Below are 21,476 nucleotides of genomic sequence, written 5' to 3'. Positions count from 1 at the left end.
CCATTGCAACTTGCCTGCCACCACAATAGGTTAATGGCAGACATAATCTCAATGGCTGTCCACACGGTTTTAGACCACCTGGACAACACAAACTCTTATGTCAGGATGCTGTTCATCGACTATAGCTCAGCATTTAATACCATCATTCCCACAATCCTGATTGATAAGTAATAGAACCTGGGCCTCTGTATCTCCCTCTGCAATTGGATCCATGAATTCCTAACTGGAAAACCACAATCTGTGCAAATTGGTGATAACACATCCTCCTCCTGACGATCCACACTGGCGCACCTCAAGGGTGTGTGTTCGCCCACCGCTCTACTCCCTATATACCCATGACTGTGTGGCTACGCATAGCTCAAATACCAACTATAAATTTGCTGATGATACAACCATTGTTGATAGAATCTCAGGTGGTGACGAGAGGGCGTACAGGAATGAGATATGCCAGCTAGTGGAGTGGTGCCGTATCAACAACCGGGCACACAATGTCAGTAAGACGAAAGAGCTGATTGTGGACTTCAGGAAGGGTAAGACGAAGGAACACATACCAATCCTCATAGAGGGATCAGAAGTGGAGAGAGTGAGCAGCTTCAAGTTCCTGGGTGTCAAGATCTCTGAGGATCTAACCTGGTCCCAACATATCGATGTAGTTATAAAGAAGGCAAGACAGCGGCTATACTTCAGTAGAAATTTGAAGAGATTTGGCATGTCAACCAATACACTCAAAAATTTCTATAGATGTACCGTGGAGAGCATTCTGACAGGCTGCATCACTGTCTGGTATGGGGGGACTACTGCTCAGGACCAAAAAAAGCAGCAGAAGGTTGTAAATTTAGTCAGCTCCATCTTGGGTACTAGCCTACAAAGTATCCAGAACATCTTCCAATTGCGGTGTCTCAGAAGGCAGTATCCATTATCAAGGACTTCCAGCACCCAGGGCATGCCCTTTTCTCACTGTTACCATCAGGTAGGAGGTACAGAAGCCTGAAGGCACACACTCAGCGATTCAGGAACAGTTTCCTCCCCTCTGCCATCCAATTCCTGAATGAACATTGAAGCTTTGGACACTACCTCACCTTTTTTTAATATACAGTATTTCTGGTTTGTTTGCACATTTTTTAATCTATTCAATATATGTATACTGTAATTTGTTTATTTTTTTTAAAATTTCTCTTCTGTGTTATGTATTGCATGGAACTGCTGCTGTAAGTTAACAAATTTCACATCACGTGTTGGTGATAATAAACCTAATTCTGATTCTGATTCTGATCTCAGTTGACATGAATAAGAAACATAAGAATGGCAAATGGCTAGCACACAAAAAACTGGTTTAGGGGTAACACGAGGGGGAACTTTACTCAGAGACTGGTAGCTGTGTGGAACGAGCTTCCAGTAGAAGTGGTAGAGGCAGGTTCGATTTTGTCATTTAAAAAAAAATTGGATAGGTATATGGACAGGAAAGGAATGGAGGGTTATGGGCTGAGTGCAGGTAGGTGGGGCTAGATGAGAGTAAGCGTTCAACATGGACTAGAAGGGCCAAGATGGCCTGTTTCCATGCTGTAATTGTTATATGGTTATATGGTGCCCTCAGGCTAACCAAAGATGGCTGTAATGGATGGTGAGCTTAGTGGACAAATCTTAAATAACAATGGCACTGGCTATTGCTAAACCTATACTTAGGCAGCCATCAGTTTGGACTTGGGAAGACAAAGACCTTGGCACTTCACATAAAGGGGTAATTGCAGCAGAAGGAAAACCTTTGGGAAATTTCAAATGAAAGGTTATTTCTATGCAGTTGATTGGAGATGTGGACATGTCTGGCAATGCCACGATTTATAGCCTATTTCTCTTTGGTCAAGCACGTCAGTGGGTCACGGGGTTCATACGTGACAAGCCGGGTGAGGACGACAGACTTCCTTCCTTGGTAGACATTAGTTAATCTGATGGAGCACAAGCAGTCTGCTGGAGGAACTCAGTAGTTCATTCAGTATCTGTGGGGAGGAAAGGAATTGTTGACACTTCAGGCCAAAACCCTTCATCACGAGCCAGAATGTCAACAATTCCTTTCACTCCACAGAGGCTGCTTGACCTACTGATTTCCTCCAGCAGATCCTCATTGTTTCAGTTTCCACTGTATGCAGTTCCTTGTGTCCTGGTTAATCTACGGGGCAGTTCCATTGTTGTTATTACTGTGACCTTACTTTTCATTTACTTCCAGTTTTTAGTTAATTATTTGAATCATAATTCCCCGTCTGTCATAGTGTGATTAAGCTCAATCCTCTGGTTCATTAGTCCAGTGCTAAGTGCAATTATACTCTTATACAGACAGAAAGAAGTGCAAAGCATCCTTACCTACCTTCCTCTTGACAACTAATCTCACCAGCATATTGCCAGGACATTCTGTGCCATCTGCAAACTTTATCTTTCCACCTTAGGTTTTTGTGAAGCTACCAATGTTGCATGAAATGATACCCACCTTACTGTGAAAACTCTCTGCCCAGCTGTCGTCTGTAACCTCACTTACACATCATACTTACTCTCTCTCCGATTGAAAAGCTTACTGAGATGTTCCCACTTGGAAGTGGCATTCCCAAGCTCTGCCCGAACCTTCAGTCCATAGTCAACATCTGACGATACGTCTGCTGTGATGTCACACCATGATTCCCTGATGCTGGAACATTCCGTGATTGCCACCCATGTTTTCCTGTGGTTTCGCTCAAACTCTCTGAGGGAAGAAGGTGGAATGATGTGATGAGTGGCTCCGTACTGCTCCTTCCCTTCATGCCCCCGCCATGTCTCTGGAATCATGAGGGCCTTACGCATGCCTTAAGACAGGGAGTTCTCTGGCTTGTTCAATGCTCAGCCCACTGCTGTTTACACTGCTAACACATGACTGCACAGCCAGATTCAAGGGGAACCTGATTATTAAATTTGGTGATGATACCACAGTGGTGGGGGTCATCAGCAAAAATGATGAAACAATGTACAGGGAGGCGGTCAAACACCTAGAGAGCTGGTGCAGTGACAACAACTTGATGCTTAATGTCACCAAAACCAAGGAGATGATTGTCGATTTCAGACGGTCTCAGCCTGAGCACACACCCCTCAGCATCAGCGGCTCCATAGTGGAGAGAGTGGAAAACATCAAGTTCCTTGGGGTGCAGATCTCGGACAATCTCACCTGGTCCAGGAACACCACTGGGATTGTGAAACGGGCCCAGCAGAGATTGCACTTTCTGAGGAAGCTTAAACAAGCATCACTCCCCACCAACATCTTAACTACATTCTACAGAGGCGTGGTTGAGAGTGTGCTGACCTTTTGCATCACAACCTGGTACTCCAGCTGCAGTGCTGCCAACAAAAAAGCCTTGCAGAGGGTGGTTAGGGGAGCAGAGAAGGTTATTGGGGTCTCCCTACCTTCTGTCCAAGACCTCTTTCAGAGTCGATGCCTCCAGAAGCCACGGTACATCATTAAAGACCCCTCTCACCCTCTCCATAAACTGTTTGTTCTTCTGCCATCAGGCAAACGTTACAGGAGAATCAAAACTAAAACCACAAGGCTGCTAAACAGCTTCCTCCCTGATGCACCATCAATAACTCACGCTGAGACTTAGGAAGTGAGATATCGGCTTTTATTGACTGGAAGAATAAACAGCACTACATCCTGGGGAAAATGAGGGAGAGCAGCAGCCCACAGTCGCCTTTATACAGGGGTCTGTGGGAGGAGCCACAGGAGCAGTCAGCAGGGTCTGTGGGAGGAGCCACAGGAGCAGTCAGACAGGTATATCTAGTTCACCACACTCCCACAAGGCAGTCAGACTGCTAAATAGCTGCTCTACCTGACTCTGCTTTGGACACTTTTAACTTGCACTGGACATGTATACCTTGATTTTAACTGACATGTGGCTATTGTGTTTTACTATTTATTGCTGAGTTTATTATTTAGTATTGCCTTTGTTATGTTATGATTGCACTGCTCCTGGGAAACGCTGTCTCATTCTGCCCTGCAGAGCTGATGTACGGTTAGAATGACAATAAAGTTTTTTGAATCTTGAATCTTGAATCTTGATCCTTAAGTGGCGGGGGAGGGTTCAGAGAATATCTGGTGACCAGAATTAAGGCTGGTTGGTAACTTAGGGCTAATTCCCTTCCTGCCAGCACAGGGTGGCTCAACCTCAACCTCAATACTTCCTATCTTTGAGGAAATAGAGGGCTCCTCATGTCCATGGATCTCTGCTCATTCAGTATGTTAGGGACAAGAAATGGAGTGAAGAAATTGGACAGATGTGGTGAACTACATATACCTGTCTGGACTGCTCCTGTGGCTCCTCCCACAGACCCCTGTATAAAGGCGATTGAGGCCTGAGCCCGGCCTCATTCTCCAGGATGTAGTATGGTGGTCAACCACTGCTTGTTCCTTCTTCCAGTCAATAAAAGCCGATATCTCGCCTTTACGTCTCAGAGAGAGTTATTGATGGTGCATCAATTTTATTGACTGGAAGTTTTAAAACATGGAAACCGTTTTACGTCCGGAAAGATTGGATTTGGACCCCCAAGACCCTAAAGCAGCTCTTGCCTTTGAACTCTGGCTTGCATGCTTCCAATCATACTTGGAGGAGGTTCGTGCAACTTACCCCGCTGTTATGCACCGAATTCTCCTCTCGAGGGTCACCCCAAAAGTTTACTCACTTATCAGAGGCCTGCTGACCTATGAAGGGGCACTGGACGCCTTCAAAAGACAGTACCTGCGGCCGGTGAACACCGTCTACGCAAGACATCACTTAGCTACGTGACGACAGCGGCCTGGAGAATCGAGCACCCAGTTTCTCCGAGCCCTACAGACACTCGTCCGAACTTGTGACTCCAAAACACTCAGAGCGTAACAGCATGCGGAGCTGCTAGTACGAGACGCCTTTGTTACAGGAATTAGGTCAGGGTACGTGCACCAGCGGCTGCTGGAAAATGCCGATCTTGCCTTACGCTCGGTGATCGAGACGGCCGACACGCTGGAGGCTGCTCTGCACAACGCTGACGCTGTCCAGCCGCGCAATCCCCCTCCGGCTCCATGGACACCTCAGACCCCGCCGCCGCTGGTTCCCGCGAGTGAATTCGCCAACGCCGCTGCCAGTCGCGATTCCACGAACTTCCCGAACCCGACCACGGCTGCAGCCAGGCGAAAGCCTGAGCTGTGTTACTTCTGCGGACTTGAAAAGCACCCCTGAAAATGCTGCCCGGCCCGAGAAGCGACCTGCTCCAGCTGCGGGAAGAAGGGCCATTTCGCCAAGGTCTGTAAGTCTAAACCACGAGTGGGGTCGGGCAACGCTGCGCATGAGACATGGCGGCCGCCATCTTGCATGCCCAGATGTGGGCGGCCATCTTTGTCAGCGTCAGCATGCCCCGCCCCTGACCCACCGGTGTTTACCGGGCACCAAGCTGGCTCAACTCTGGCCACCGTAACCCTCGACCAAAGCGCCCCACACCAGCTTGCAATGTCAATGATGGACATCCTGGTGGAGGGGCACAGGACTAGCTGCCTGTTTGACACGGGCAGCACTGAGAGTTTTATTGACCCGGACACGGTGCAACGCTGTGGACTCATGACACGGCCGGTAAGTCAGAGGATCACCTTGGCTTCTGGGTCGCATTCCACAGACATCCAGGTGGGTTGTGTAGCGACATTGGTGGTGCAGGGCACAGAATATCGGGACTTTGCGCTACTGGTCATGCCTCAACTGTGTGCGCCTGTGCTATTGGGGCTGGACTTCCAGAGCCATCTCGAAAGTGTGACTATGGCATATGACTGGCCCCTCCCACCACTCACTGTCAGGAATCCTCAGTTTGGTGGGACTTCGTCATATACCCCGCTACTGACCACGCATACACACCAAACCACACGTCCCACCCAGCACCATGCCGACAGCTGCAGTACTGACACCACTTGCAGCCTCTCCACCCTCAAGATCCCTCCCCCACCGCTGTTCGCCAACATGACCCCTGACTGTAAACCTGTGGCAACTAAAAGCAGGAGGTACAGCGCGGGGGACAGGGCCTTCATTCAGTCAGAGGTGCAGCGGCTGCTCGGGGAGGGGATCATTGAGCCAAGCACAAGCCCTTGGCGGTCCCAGGTGGTTGTTGTTCGGACTGGGCAGAAAAATAGGATGGTTGTGGACTATAGCCAGACCATCAATAGGTTCACGCAGCTTGACGTGTACCCCCTACCCCGCATCGCGGATATGGTCAACCAGATAACTCAGTACAAGGTGTACTCGACAATAGATCTGAAATCCGCTTATCACCAGCTCCCCATCTGCCCGGAGGACCGCCCCTACACTGCCTTCGAGGCGGGTGGCAGGCTCTATCACTTCCTGCACGTCCCATTTGGTGTCACAAATGGTGTCTCGGTCTTCCAGAGGGAAATGGACCGGATGGTGGACCAGTGCCAACTGAAGGCCACATTTCCCTATCTGGATAACATCGCCATCTGTGGTCATGACTGGCCGGATCACAACGCCAACCTCCAACGATTTTTCCAAGTGGCCAAAGCTCTGAACCTTACCTATAACAGGGACAAGTGTGTGTTCGGAACCACCCGACTCGCTATCCTTGGGTATGTCGTGGAGAACGGAGTCATTGTCCCTGACCCCGACCGTATGCGCCCCCTGTTAGAACTCCCTTTTCCCACCACTGCCTGGGCTTCTTTTCCTATTATGCCCAATGGGTCCCCCATTACGCAGACAAGGCCCGCCCCCTGGTCAAGTCTACCACTTTTCCCCTCTCTGCTGAGGCCTGCGCAGCCTTCAGCTGTATTAAAGGGGACATTGCCAAAGCAACGTTGTATGCGGTGGACGAGACCATTCCCTTCCAAGTAGAGAGTGACGCCTCCGATTTCGCGCTGGCCGCTACCCTCAATCAGGCAGGCAGGCCAGTAGCATTCTTTTCTCGTACCCTTCAAGGCTCTGAAATTTGGCACTCCACGGTGGAGAAAGAAGCCCAGGCCATAGTGGAAGCTATTAGGCACTGGAGGCACTATCTCGCCGGCAAAAGGTTCACCTTGCTGACCGACCAGCGCTCGGTTGCATTCATGTTCAGCAACCAACAGCGCGGCAAAATCAAAAATGATAAAATTTTGCGTTGGAGAATAGAACTCTCCACCTACAACTATGATAACCTGTACCGGCCTGGCAGACTCAATGAGCCCCCTGATGCCCTATCCCGGGGAGCGTGTGCTAGCGCACAGCTTGACCAGCTGTATGCCCTTCATGCACATCTTTGCCATCCGGGGGTCACCCGATTTTACCATTTCGTTAAAGCCTGGAACCTGCCGTACTCCCTGGAGGACATCAGGACGATGACCAGGGACTGCCAGATCTGCGCTGAGTGCAAACCGCACTTCTACCGTCCTGACACTGCGCAGCTTGTCAAGGCCACCCGCCCTTTTGAGCGACTGAGTGTTGACTTTAAGGGCCCCCTTCCCTCCACCGACCGCAATGTCTATTTTCTCAATATTATCGACGAGTACTCGCGGTTCCCCTTTTGCCATCCCCTGCCCCGACACCACTGCCACGTCCGTCATAAAAGCCCTGCACCAGCTCTTCACTCTGTTCGGATATCCCTGCTATATCCACAGTGATAGAGGGTCCTCCTTTATGAGTGATGAGTTGCGCCGGTTCCTGCTAGCTAGGGGCATTGCTACTAGTCGGACCACGAGTTATAATCCCCGGGGAAATGGACAGGTGGAGAGGGAGAATGCCACTGTGTGGAAGGCCACACTTTTAGCTCTTAAGTCAAAAGGGTTGCCGGTCTCTCGATGGCAGGAGGTCCTCCCTGAGGCACTCCACTCTATCCACTCCCTGTTATGTACGTCCACCCATGCCACCTCTCATGAGCGCCTATTCTCTTTTCCCAGGAAGTCTGTCACTGGGACCACCCTTCCAGTTTGGCTGACGTCCCCGGGGCCAGTGCTGCTCCGGAAACATGTTAGGAGTAATAAATACTCCCCACTGGTCGAGAGGGTTCACCTTCTACATGCGAACCCCCAGTATGCCTACGTGGTCTTGCCTGATGGGCGGGGGACACGGTCTCTGTCCGCGACCTGGCGCCCACAGGAGCAGCAGACCACTACCCCGTACACTCCACGGTAACTATGAACCCTGTACCCGAGGTGACACCGTGCACACCAAGCCCTACACAGACTCCTCACGACACTCATATACCGGGCGTCTCGTACGCGTATATACCAGGCAACACATGAGGGATCACTGATGCCTAGTGGGCTGACACCTCCAGTTAGGCCGGAACCAGCACAACCTCCGTCTCCGGTGCAATCACCACCACCGGCATCTGTGCAATCACCACCACCGGCATCTGTGCAATCACCACCTCCGGCACCTGTGCAATCACCACCTCCGGCACCTGTGCAATCACCACCTCCGGCACCTGTGCAATCACCACCTCCGGCACCTGTGCAATCACCACCTCCGGCACCTGTGCAATCACCACCACCGGCACCTGTGCAATCACCACCACCGGCATCTGTGCAATCACCACCACCGGCATCTCTGCAAGCACCACCACCGGCACCTGTGCAATCACCACCACTGGCACCTGTGCAATCACCACCACTGGCATCTGTGCAATCACCACCTCCGGCACCTGTGCAATCACCACCTCCGGCATCTGTGCAATCACCACCTCCGGCACCTGTGCAATCACCACCTCCGGCACCTGTGCAATCACCATCTCCGGCATCTGTGCAATCACCACCGGCACCTGTGCAATCACCACCACTGGCACCTGTGCAATCACCACCACTGGCATCTGTGCAATCACCACCTCCGGCACCTGTGCAATCACCACCACTGGCATCTGTGCAATCACCACCTCCGGCATCTGTGCAATCACCACCTCCGGCACCTGTGCAATCACCACCTCCGGCACCTGTGCAATCACCATCTCCGGCATCTGTGCAATCACCACCGGCATCTGTGCAATCACCACCACCGGCACCTGTGCAATCACCACCGGCATCTGTGCAATCACCACCTCCGGCATCTGTGCAATCACCACCTCCGGCACCTGTGCAATCACCATCTCCGGCATCTGTGCAATCACCTCCGGCACCTGTGCAATCACCACTGGCATCTGTGCAATCACCATCTCCGGCATCTGTGCAATCACCTCCGGCATCTGTGCAATCACCACCGGCACCTGTGCAATCACCACTGGCATCTGTGCAATCACCTCCGGCACCTGTGCAATCACCATCTCCGGCATCTGTGCAATCACCTCCGGCATCTGTGCAATCACCACCGGCACCTGTGCAATCACCACTGGCATCTGTGCAATCACCACCTCCGGCATCTGTGCAATCACCACCTCCGGCACCTGTGCAATCACCATCTCCGGCATCTGTGCAATCACCTCCGGCACCTGTGCAATCACCACCTCCGGCACCTGTGCAATCACCACCTCCGGCATCTGTGCAATCACCACCACCGGCATCTGTGCAATCACCACCACCGGCACCTGTGCAATCACCATCTCCGGCATCTGTGCAATCACCATCTCCGGCATCTGTGCAATCACCACCGGCATCTGTTCAATCACCACCTCCGGCATCTGTGCAATCACCACCTCCAGCACCTGTGCAAGCACCACCACCGGCATCTGTGCAATCACCACCACTGGCATCTGTGCAAGCACCACCACCGGCATCTCTGCAAGCACCACCACCGGCATCTGTGCAATCACCACTACCGGCACCTGTGCAATCACCACCACCGGCACCTGTGCAATCACCACCTCCGGCACCTGTGCAATCACCACCACCGGCATCTGTGCAATCACCACCACCGGCACCTGTGCAATCACCACCACCGGCATCTGTGCAATCACCACCACCGGCACCTGTGCAATCACCACCGGCACCTGTGCAATCACCACTGGCACCGGTGCAATCACCACCGGCACCTGTGCAATCACCACCGGCACCTGTGCAATCACCACTGGCACCGGTGCAATCACCACCGGCACCTGTGCAATCACCACCACCTGTGCAATCACCACCGGCACCTGTGCAATCACCACCACCGGGACCTGTGCAATCACCACCACCGGCACCTGTGCAATCACCACTGGCACCGGTGCAATCACCACCGGCACCTGTGCAATCACCACCATCTGTGCAATCACCACCGGCATCTGTGCAATCACCACCACCGGCACCTGTGCAATCACCACCGGCATCTGTGCAATCACCACCTCCGGCATCTGTGCAATCACCACCTCCGGCACCTGTGCAATCACCATCTCCGGCATCTGTGCAATCACCTCCGGCACCTGTGCAATCACCACTGGCATCTGTGCAATCACCATCTCCGGCATCTGTGCAATCACCTCCGGCATCTGTGCAATCACCACCGGCACCTGTGCAATCACCACTGGCATCTGTGCAATCACCTCCGGCACCTGTGCAATCACCACCACCGGCATCTGTGCAATCACCACCACCGGCACCTGTGCAATCACCATCTCCGGCATCTGTGCAATCACCATCTCCGGCATCTGTGCAATCACCACCGGCATCTGTGCAATCACCACCTCCGGCATCTGTGCAATCACCACCTCCAGCACCTGTGCAAGCACCACCACCGGCATCTGTGCAATCACCACCACTGGCATCTGTGCAAGCACCACCACCGGCATCTCTGCAAGCACCACCACCGGCATCTGTGCAATCACCACTACCGGCACCTGTGCAATCACCACCACCGGCACCTGTGCAATCACCACCTCCGGCACCTGTGCAATCACCACCTCCGGCACCTGTGCAATCACCACCACCGGCATCTGTGCAATCACCACCACCGGCACCTGTGCAATCACCACCACCGGCATCTGTGCAATCACCACCACCGGCACCTGTGCAATCACCACCGGCACCTGTGCAATCACCACTGGCACCGGTGCAATCACCACCGGCACCTGTGCAATCACCACCGGCACCTGTGCAATCACCACTGGCACCGGTGCAATCACCACCGGCACCTGTGCAATCACCACCACCTGTGCAATCACCACCGGCACCTGTGCAATCACCACCACCGGGACCTGTGCAATCACCACCACCGGCACCTGTGCAATCACCACTGGCACCGGTGCAATCACCACCGGCACCTGTGCAATCACCACCATCTGTGCAATCACCACCTCCGGCACCTGTGCAATCACCACCACCGGCACCTGTGCAATCACCGGCACCTGTGCAATCACCACCACCTGTGCAATCACCACCACCTGTGCAATCACCACCACCGGCACCTGTGCAATCACCGGCACCTGTGCAATCACCACCACCTGTGCAATCACCACCGGCACCTGTGCAATCACAGCCGGTGCTACTTTGATCGCAGCAACAGATTCAACCACCTGATAGACTTAACCTGTAAATATACTTGTAAGAAACTTCGCTACATGGGGACTCTTTTTAAAACAAAGGGGGGGTGAATGTGGTGAACTACATATACCTGTCTGGACACGCCCCCTGCTGACTGCTCCTGTGGCTCCTCCCACAGACCCCTGCTGACTGCTCCTGTGGCTCCTCCCACAGACCCCTGCTGACTCCTCCCACAGACCCCTGCTGACTGCTCCTGTGGCTCCTCCCGCAGACCCCTGTATAAAGGTGATGGAGGTCTGAGCCTGGCCTCTCTGTCTCCAGGATGTAGTATGGTGGTCAATCACTGCTTGTTCCTTCTTCCAGTCAATAAAAGCCGATATCTCGCCTTTACGTCTCAGAGAGAGTTATTGATGGTGCATCAACAGATCATTCAGAGAGCCAGCAACACCTGTGCGCTGAACAGTCTCCTTCTATTCCCAATAATGTGTGACACCACATCAGACAGATTGCTGACAAACTGCCAAGCAGGTACTGGAGTGGTTGAGTGGTGTGTGTCACAGTGTATCGAGCTCCCAGGCAGGTATTAGAGGGTTGACCCCCCCGCGAACAATGCTGCTAATGAGAGAAAGATAAGGAGAGGGGGGTGGCATCCTGCTGCAAATGAGAGAGAGAGAGACATGATTTAATATAATGGTTTTAGCTGATTGTTTACCTTTGCTCCAAGGACACTCTCTTTGCCTGCTTGTAAGATTCTTGCTGAGATAGCAAGGCGGGACCAAGTGATGGTCGGCCGCACCCCATCAGGGGAGATAAAAAGCAGGTCTGCGAAGATACCAGCAGACACACCACGGGACACTGAAAGAGTGTTGTGCACCCACGTGAAGGTGGGGTTTGGAGGATCGATTCAGGGGAATCGATCAGAGGCTCACGGTGTGTGAAGGTGTGACCAGTGGGGGCTTGTTTTTGTGTCCACCCTTGCCTGGGTGACAAGCCTACCACAGAAGAACAGTCGTGCCTGGTACGGGGTCACAGTCGGTGACTGTAACAGGACAGGAAGACAACGGAAGGTTCGACGGCAACAGCATCATAACTCTCTCTCTCTCTCGCTCTCTCTCTCTCTCTTTTTTCTCTCCCCCCCCCTCCCAATGGTACACCAGCAACTACCTTGACCTAAACTGAACTGAACTCTTCACCATCATAAGACTATCCATTTACCCCTAGACTTTGAAAGAGCTTGTTTTTTGATTCCTATTTCCACACTTCTGTATATATCATTGCTAACCTGTTTCATATATTTGCATTTTATAGTACTGTATTGCTTAGTTTACTAATAAACACTATTAGTTACAGTAATACCAGACTCCAACAATGATTCCATTTCTGCTGGTTTGGTAACCCGGTTACAGGGTACGTGACACTCTGTAGATCAAGCACCATCTATGTGTGCGTGGAGGGGTGGGGGGTGTGAGAGAGGAATTGTTGCTGTTTCAGATCAAGACCCTGCATCAGGACTGAGAGTGGAGAGGGGAGAAGGAGCAAAACTGTGATGGGGGTGTTGGGGAAGGTCATCTCAGTTTTATCTTCACAGCTGCAGATGAAACACTTCATGGTCCTGGAAGTCAGAGCCACTGAGGAACTGTGTTTGCTTAGATACTGGGTTAATAGTGTTGCTCTAAAAGCGGGAGAGAACAACAGATTGAAGCTGGCAGAGGTTACGAATGTCTGCAAATGCCAGCTGAGCAGTACAGGTCATTAGGACACACCCTGGACACCATCCAGGCCAAATGTTTCCAGAGCTCAAAGTACATTTATCATCGAAGTATGTATACATTATACAACCTTGAGATTCGTCTGCTTGCAGGCAACCACAAAACAAAGGAACCCATTAAAACAAAGACTTTCAAACACCCAATGTGCTGAGTAAAAAGAACAAATCATTCAAACAACAAAAGTAAGCAAATGGCATTGAGAACTGAAGTTTTGCAGAAATGAATCGACGGACACAAAGCCAGGCATCACTGCAGCTGGAGCAGGCCATGGTCTCAGCTCGGTGCAGAGCTGAGAAAACGTCACAGAGCAGCGAGCAGAGCTGGCCCATCCCTTGCCTTCGACCCTGACCTTTTCAGTCTGGCCCGGCACTTAAATTGTCCAAACAATGGTTCATTCCTCGCTCTCAGACCACTCTGCAGCCAGGACCCTTCTGCCATGACTCAGCCTGTACCCAAACTTTCCAATTCATCCCGGCACTTAAATCAATCAAACTTCGGGACTTTCCTCACCGTCAGGGCGCTACTTCCCTTGACTCTACCTCAAGCCTGCCTTGCCTCTGTAATGTGAGGATGTAATTCTTCTAGTGCAATGACTTCCCTTAGCACTAGTTACTGACTGATAACAAGCATGCACATTGATTTGTTGCTCTCTCTGCAAAGCGAGTATACACACTAACTTCCTCTCCAAGTGTCTGCATCTTTTTATTTGAAAGCTCGTTGTACAGACACAACAAATTGGGAATGGGTACAAACCAGTATGCCAGCAAATATTACCAACTGTACTGACAGTTACAAAATGACAGAATTTGGAGGAAGGGTGAGGGGTAGCGAAAGGAAAGAGTGAACCAATACGGAGAAGGCAATACCGATGTTAGAAAAGGACATGTGAGTTACAGTGCAAGGTACACAGTGAGAGACACACCTATAGCAAAGCTAAAGTAAAAATAAAATGACAATGGCCTTCATTGAGAAAGTTGATGAATTTGATAGTGCTAATGAGGGCTGGAAATCATATATCAAGAGTGTTGAACTGTATTGAAATGTTAACGACGTAGATGAAGTGAAGAAAGTCTCCACAGTTCTTAGATTAAGGGCTGCTAAAATGTCCAGACTTTTACACAATTTAGTATTCCTGAAAAGCCAGCAAGACATTCAACAAAATTGTTGCAATTTTGCAAAATCACTTGAACTCAATACTGCTAGCAATAGCTGAGAGACTTAGAGTTCACAAAAGGAACCAGTCAAAGGATGGAAGTATTTCTGAATACATTGCAGAACTGTGCAAACTTTCCCAGTACTGCAACTTCGCAGATGGACTTACTGATCCATTAAAGGACGGGCTTATATGTGGAATGCATTGTCAAAGCACTCAAAAGAGGCTACTGTCAGAAAGAGACATAACCTTAGAACAGGCATTGATCATTGCAAGATCATTAGAGACTGCAGCAAAGGATGTGGCATAACTACAGAAAAAGAGATATAGAATGTGAAATATACAATATGTCCCTGAATGGTGCAAAAAGCCAAAAATGTTATCAATGTGGCAAATCTCCCCATGATGGCGATGACTGTTGGTTCAAAGAGAAAGTTTGCAGAGAGTGTCATGGGCGAGGTCACAGAGAGAGAGTGTGCAAGGCACAAAGAGACAAACCACAGCAAGCGAAAAGTTTCAAACACAAAACTAAACAAAAGCATAAATTGACTAAATGGGAAACTGAATCAGACAAGATAGAGTCTGACAAAGGTGAGCTGTCATGCCCAGAATTATATAGCATTACTGAAGCAGATCACAAAATCATCCAGATCAAATGTGTAAAATTGAAAATGGACCTAGATACAGGGTTGATTTGTCCATAATTTCAGAGGCTGACTACAACAGACATTTTTCTAAGCTACCATTAGAAAAGACCTTGCTGATGCTAACAACATACACGGGGGGGGGGGGGGGGGGGGGGAGGGGAGTGTCCCCCAAAGGCAAACTGTAAGTGAATTTGATGTACTGACGCCAAGCAAGGCCAGCACTTTGCAGATGTGAATGGTTGAGAAAAATCCAACTAGACTGGCTAACAATCAAAGCTCTCAATGTGTCATCAACAGGCAACTGCAGCCCAAATGGTAGCACTAAGCAGAGACTGTCACAGCTGTTTGATGCTAATGAGAAGGTGCTTGAGAAGGGTATTGGTAAACTCAAGGCATGAAGTCCAGAATTGTACTGGATGAAGCAGCAACACCAAGATTCCATAAGTCCGGTGTTGTATGCACTAAGTTCTGAAGTGGATGCTGAACTGCAGAGCCTGGAGTTGTCTGGCATTCTCTCCAAGGTTGAGTGGAGTGATTGGGTCACGCCCATTGTCTCAGTGATCAAGAAGGGAAAGACTGGAGCCGTTCACATTTGTGGGGATTTCAAATTCAGCATCAACCTAGTGCAGCGTACTGTGCAGTATCCCCTACCACAAATAGAAGACATTTTTGCATCTTTGGTAGAAGGTGAGAGGTTTTCAAAGATTGACTTGTTACAAGCCTATCTACAAATTGAGAATGAGGAGTCAAACAGGAAGTTCCTCACAATCAACTCTCACAAGGGACTGTTCCAGTATAATCGTCTCATCTTTGGCATCACATCAGCTCCAGCAATTTGGCGAGGAGCAATGGACCAAATGCTCCAAGATATCCCAGGATCACAATGTTACCTTGATGATATTATTGTGACTGGCAAGAATGATGAAGAGCACCTCCAAAACCCTGGTAAAGTGCTTACCAGGCTGAGTGAGTATGGTCTGCTCGCAAAGAAAGAGAAATGTGAGTTTTTCAACAATGAAATCTAATATTGTGAACATGTCATTGGCAAGCTTGGCTAACATAAGTCACAAGAGATGACTGAAGCAGTGCTACAGGCATCCAAACTGGAAAATATTTCACATCTCAAGTCATACTTGGGCCTTGTAAGCTACTACCACCGGTTTCTCCCAAACAATGTTACAGTGCTGCACCCAGTGAACGATTTGTCATGGACAGGAGCAAAGTGGGAATGGTCAGAAAGACGTGAAAGAGTATTCAAGAAAACAAAGAGACTAATAACATCAGATGAACTGCTAACACATTATGACCCATCTCTGCCCATCAGACTGGCGTGCTATGTGTGCCCTTATGGCATTGGTGTCAATTGTCACACACCATGAAAGATGGATCTGAACATCTAATTGCATTTGCTTCAAGATCACTGGCGAGTGCAGATCTACCCACAGATCAACCTTAGTCTAGTATGGGGAATAAAGAAGTTCCACCACTACTTCTATGGACAAAGGTTTATGCAAGTGACAGACCACCAGCCCCTTGTGTCCATTTTCAATCCCAGGAAGGGAATTGCAGTGATGTCTACTACCTGGTTACAACACTGGGCACTGTCCCTAGGAGCTCACTCTTATGACGCATCGTTCAAAGGTACCAAACAACACAGTAAAGCTGACAGCTTGTCACATCTTCCACTGTTGACTACCAAAGAAGGGAAGTCTTCATACTGTGACCCAGCAGAAGTTTTCCACACCACATTGTGGACCAGTTGCCAGTAACAAATTCCAATACACAAAAAGAAACAAGGAATGACCCGACATTGTCAAAAGTCCATGACATCACCATGCAAGGGTAGCCAGCACATGGTAATCCTATGTGTCCAGACTTCTCAGTGAGACAAGACCATCTATCTGTATGTCAAAGAATGCTGATGTGTGGATCTCATATTATGGTTCCCTCTGAACTGCACACCAGACTCTTAGATAATCTGCATGTAGGACATCTGGGTACAATCAAGATAATCTCACCCAGAGTGATGTGCGGTGTCCAGCGATAGATAGATAAATTGAAGACTTGACCAAAAGCAGTTCGAGATGCTGCAAGGTTCAAACTGCGCCTCCACAGGCACAACTTTACACCCGTGGGAGTGGCCGTCTTCACCATGGCTAAGAGTACATAGTGACTTTGCTCAGCCATTCATGAACTCCACGTATCTGATTGCTGTGGTTGCTTATTTGAGGTGGCCGGAGGTTATACCAATGAAGACAACCACATCACAAAAAAACTGTTTCCACTCTGAGGATTATTTTTTCTAGAAATAGCTTACCAGAAACAAACTGTGAGTGACAACGGATGCAATACACATCAGAAGAATTCAGACTATTCATGAAGAAAAATGGCATCCAACATTTCAAGTCAGCTCCTCACCACCCAGTGATGAATGGGTTATCTGAAAGGTTTATCCAAAGCTTCAAGAGATTCATTAAAGCAATGGACAAGGAGGATATTTCTCTACAGCACAAGGTGGACAATTTCCTTTTTGTGTATTGGAACTCTGTTCACACGATGGCAAACCAAACACCTTCATCACTCTTCATTCAATGGTCTTCCTCAGAACAGGACTCGGAGATCTTGCATAAACTTCCTGAAACCAGATCTACGGAGGGAAGTGCAGAATAAACAGTTCAGCCAAGAAAATCAGCAAGGAGCATTGAGGTTGGTCATGAAGTCCTAGTGCATGATTACCGAGAAGACAAGTGGACACCTGGTAGGATAGCTATCACTGATTTACACAGTGGATGTTGGAGATCAGATATGGAGACATCATGTGGACCAGATACTGGATGCTCAGCTGAAGAACACACCTGGGTCAATTGCATCCAACAAGATGGATGTAGTACATCCACTGGACTTACATCTCAGTTATGATCATGTCACCAACAGCAACGTGGCACGTGACAGGACACCTGCCAAACCTGATGCCACTCCACATGTCCCAAGGCACTCTTCTGAAAGAAACAGAGCACCACCCAAAAGAACCTTTAGTACAGCGAAGTTAATTATGGACTGTTATTTAAAAAGAGAAAAATCAAGCAAACACTGTTACTGTGAAAGCATGTTTTTTGACATGGTCTGTTAAAGGGAAATTGAATGCTTTGTTACATATACAGTTTTCAGACTATCAAGAAGGCAAATGGAATGTTGGCTTACGCTGCCAGAGGGATTGAATTTAAAAACAGGGAGGTTATGCTTTTCCCAGAGTGTGGTCAATCCATGGAATTCTCTGCCTATTGAAGCAGTGGAGGCCACATCAGTAAATATATTTAAGACAAGGTTGGATAGATTTTTGCATAGTAGGGGAATTAAGGGTTATGGGGAAAAGGCAGGTCGGTGGAGATGAGTCCATGGCCAGATCAGCCATGACCTTCTTGAATGGCGGAGCAGATTCAACAGGCCAGATGCCCTACTCCTGCTCCTATTTCTTATGTTCTTATGTTACATTAATCTAAAGGAGGAGGAATCTATTTCTTTTGGTGCAATTATTAGCATTAATTATTGGCTGATAAATTATGCACGTGCTTTGTTTTGGTGCTCTCTCTGCAAAGTGAATGTGCATGTTAATTCCTTCTCCAAGTGTGTGCCTTTATTTACTTGATATGTTGTTGTAGAGACACAACAGCCTCCACTCAGCTCTCCATTGTTTGCAGGAATCATTATTAATAAAGGACTTAGTAGCTTTCTTCGCTTTGTTTGCCACCGATAATAGCTGCTGAGCTTCACCAGTGCCGCCTTAAGCTAGTTCATCTCTGAGAAAATGATCTTGTGGCTACAACAGAGACTGTGGGTGGGTTCAGGTGCATTGGAAGCTATCAAGGTGGGTGGGTACTTTCCAAACCCCGCCCGTTCAAAACGTTAAGCTCATCGGGAAGGATGTGCTGTTGCCAGTGATGTTGTCAGACTTCGGTCTGAGGCCCATTATATCACGTAAGCCCCGTACAATTGATGGCTGGCCTGGGACTGGCATTCCTGACAGTTTTAAAAATGTCATATCTCGATTTCTTGTGAAGGTCATAATAACCTGATTTGAATGCTGCTGTCCTATACGGCACTCGGGAGTGGATCTGCCAGTTCATTCATAGTTTCTGATTTGGGAAACACCTGAATTGTTTTCTTTGTTTTACAATACTCAATCATTGTATTCACTGAAATAACTGTTATGCCTCCTCAGGATCACCTCTTTATTGTCCATTTGAGTGGAGAAGAGTGACCAGAACAGAGGCAATGGCATCAGTTGTGCCACAAGAGGGCACCATAAGCCTATTGTACTGGGCTTCAGTACAAAAACAATCAGATCATCTTTTCTGCTGTTACTACCTTGCAATAAGTCTGCTGTGTGCTTTCACGTCACAGGTAAATATTGTTGCTAACGTTTACTTTTAGATTCATCCTTTACAAATCCTTGCTCCTCTCCAGGTGGTGAGTCTTACACTTGTAGTAAGAAAGCTATTGGAAACAATTCTAAGATACAGGATTAATGTTCACTTGGAAAGCAGGGACAGATTAGGGGAGTCAGCACAGTTTTGTGCAGGGAAAATTCTGTCTCAGAAAACCTGATTCAGTTTTTTGTGATGGTAATTAAGAAAATTGATGAAGACAGGGTGGAACATGGACTATAGAACAAAGGCTTACACAGGTGCAGAAGGCTAAAGCACATGGGACCTGAGCTATGTGGCTCGGTGACAGGAGACAGAGGGTGCTTGCTATTTTTCACCTGAAAATCTGTAACTAGTGCTTTACCACTGAGATTGGTACTGGGACCTTCATTGTTTATCAAATTTTTATAAATGACTTGGATGAGAAAGTAAGTAATCTGGTAGACCCGTGGAGATACACAGCACCAAAACACTCCTTTAGTCCTAACTGATCCATATCAACCGAAGATAGTCACCATATCAGTCTAAGTTAGTCCCTGTGCCAGCATTTGGCACACAACCTTCTAAACCTTTCAATTTTCTATACCTGTCCAAGTGTCTATTAAAATATTTATTCTACCTGCATCAACCAATTTCTGTGGCAGCTCATTCCACAGATATACCACCCTTTGTGTATAAAGTCACCCCTCAAGATCCTATTAAATCTTTCTCCTCTCATCTTAAACCTATGCCCTCTAGTTACAGCTCTTAAGAAAGACTGAGTGCAATCACCGCTTTTTTGACTTTAGTATCATCTACTAGATCACTTCTCATTTCCTGCAGTCTAAGGAGTAAAGTCCTGGCCTGTTCAAACTTTCCCTCTAACTCAGTCCTCAAGTTCCTGTAAATCTTTTCTGCATAGCTTCCTGTTCAATAACATTTTTACTGTTAACAGGTTTACCAAAACTGACCAAAATACTCTAAGTGTGGCCTCACCAGCTTGCTATACAACTGCACCACAGCCTTCCAGCGTTTATACTCATTACAACACACACAAAATGCTGGAAAAACGTGTGCGCTGCCGAAGGGTTTTGGCCCAAACCGTGGACTGTACTTTTTTCCCATAGATGCTGCCTGGCCTGCTGAGTTCCTCCAGCATTTTGTGTGTGTTGCTTGGATTTCCAGCATCTGCAGATTTTCTTTTGTTTGTGATTTTTTACTCATTGCCCTGACTTACGAACGTAAGCATGCTAAAAGCCTTCTTCACTATCCTGTCTACTAGTGACTCCACTTTCAGTGAACCATGCACTTATATCCCAAAGTCCCTCTGCTCTATCCCCCCAGGGCCCTGTCTGAGGCATTAAGTACAAAAGATGAAGCACCACGTGGCAGCTGTACAAAATATCTTTCAAACTGCATGTGGATGTAGTACTGGTCACCACAGCACAGGAAGGATGTGGTAGCATTGGAAGAAATTCAATAGATGTTGCCAAAGGGCGCATCTACTAAATACTAACTTGAAGGAGGTGAATACTTATGCAATAATTATATTGTGTTTTATATTTGTAATTAATTTAGATCGCTTTGTAGAGGTCTCTGTTTTCACTTTGACATGCAAGTCTTTTTCTGTTGATCAGTGTCAAGAAAGTCAAATTAAACCCACTGTGGTTCAATGTTATAAACCAATAAAACATGAAAAATTCCAAGGGGGGGTGAATACTTTTTATAGATACTATATATATATATATATATATATATATATATATATATATATATATATATATACACTTTTTATATACAATTGTGTATGTTATCTGAATCTGAATCTGATTCAGCAATGATGCTGAATGTGCACCTCACCATACTTCTCCACACAACCATAAAGTCAACTTGCCTTGACTTACTGTGATACAGTAATTGCCATGGGGAGTGGTCTTTAAGAGCCCAGGTCCATCCCAATGATCAATATTGAAATAATGCAGCTACCATGAGCTCTACAAGTAACTCTTGTGAGGAACTGCCCAGGTAAAGTTTATGATATGATTCATGATTACAATCTCCCTAGTGAATTCTTCACAAGGGACTTCACTAGTGTCCTGATTATTT

General features: G+C 48.2%; 1 protein-coding gene across 3 annotated transcripts in view; it reads right to left on the bottom strand.

The window, feature by feature from the left end:
* The window catches only part of LOC140723612 (interleukin-20 receptor subunit beta-like), an 81,070-nt gene that overhangs the window by 24,017 nt on the left and 35,577 nt on the right, over window positions 1-21,476 (bottom strand). For 2 of the 3 annotated variants that reach the window (XM_073038187.1, XM_073038200.1), the window contains one exon: window positions 2,541-2,728. In XM_073038187.1, the coding sequence (XP_072894288.1) occupies window positions 2,541-2,728 (188 nt within the window). The remainder of the gene's footprint in view (window positions 1-2,540; window positions 2,729-21,476) is intronic. The other variant, XM_073038193.1, reaches the window with a different exon arrangement.

The sequence above is a fragment of the Hemitrygon akajei genome, chromosome 3 (assembly GCF_048418815.1).
Source record: "Hemitrygon akajei chromosome 3, sHemAka1.3, whole genome shotgun sequence".
Classification (NCBI taxonomy): Eukaryota; Metazoa; Chordata; class Chondrichthyes; order Myliobatiformes; family Dasyatidae; genus Hemitrygon; species Hemitrygon akajei.
Note: the sequence above shows the minus strand (reverse complement) of the source record. Positions and strands in the feature narration are given on the sequence as shown.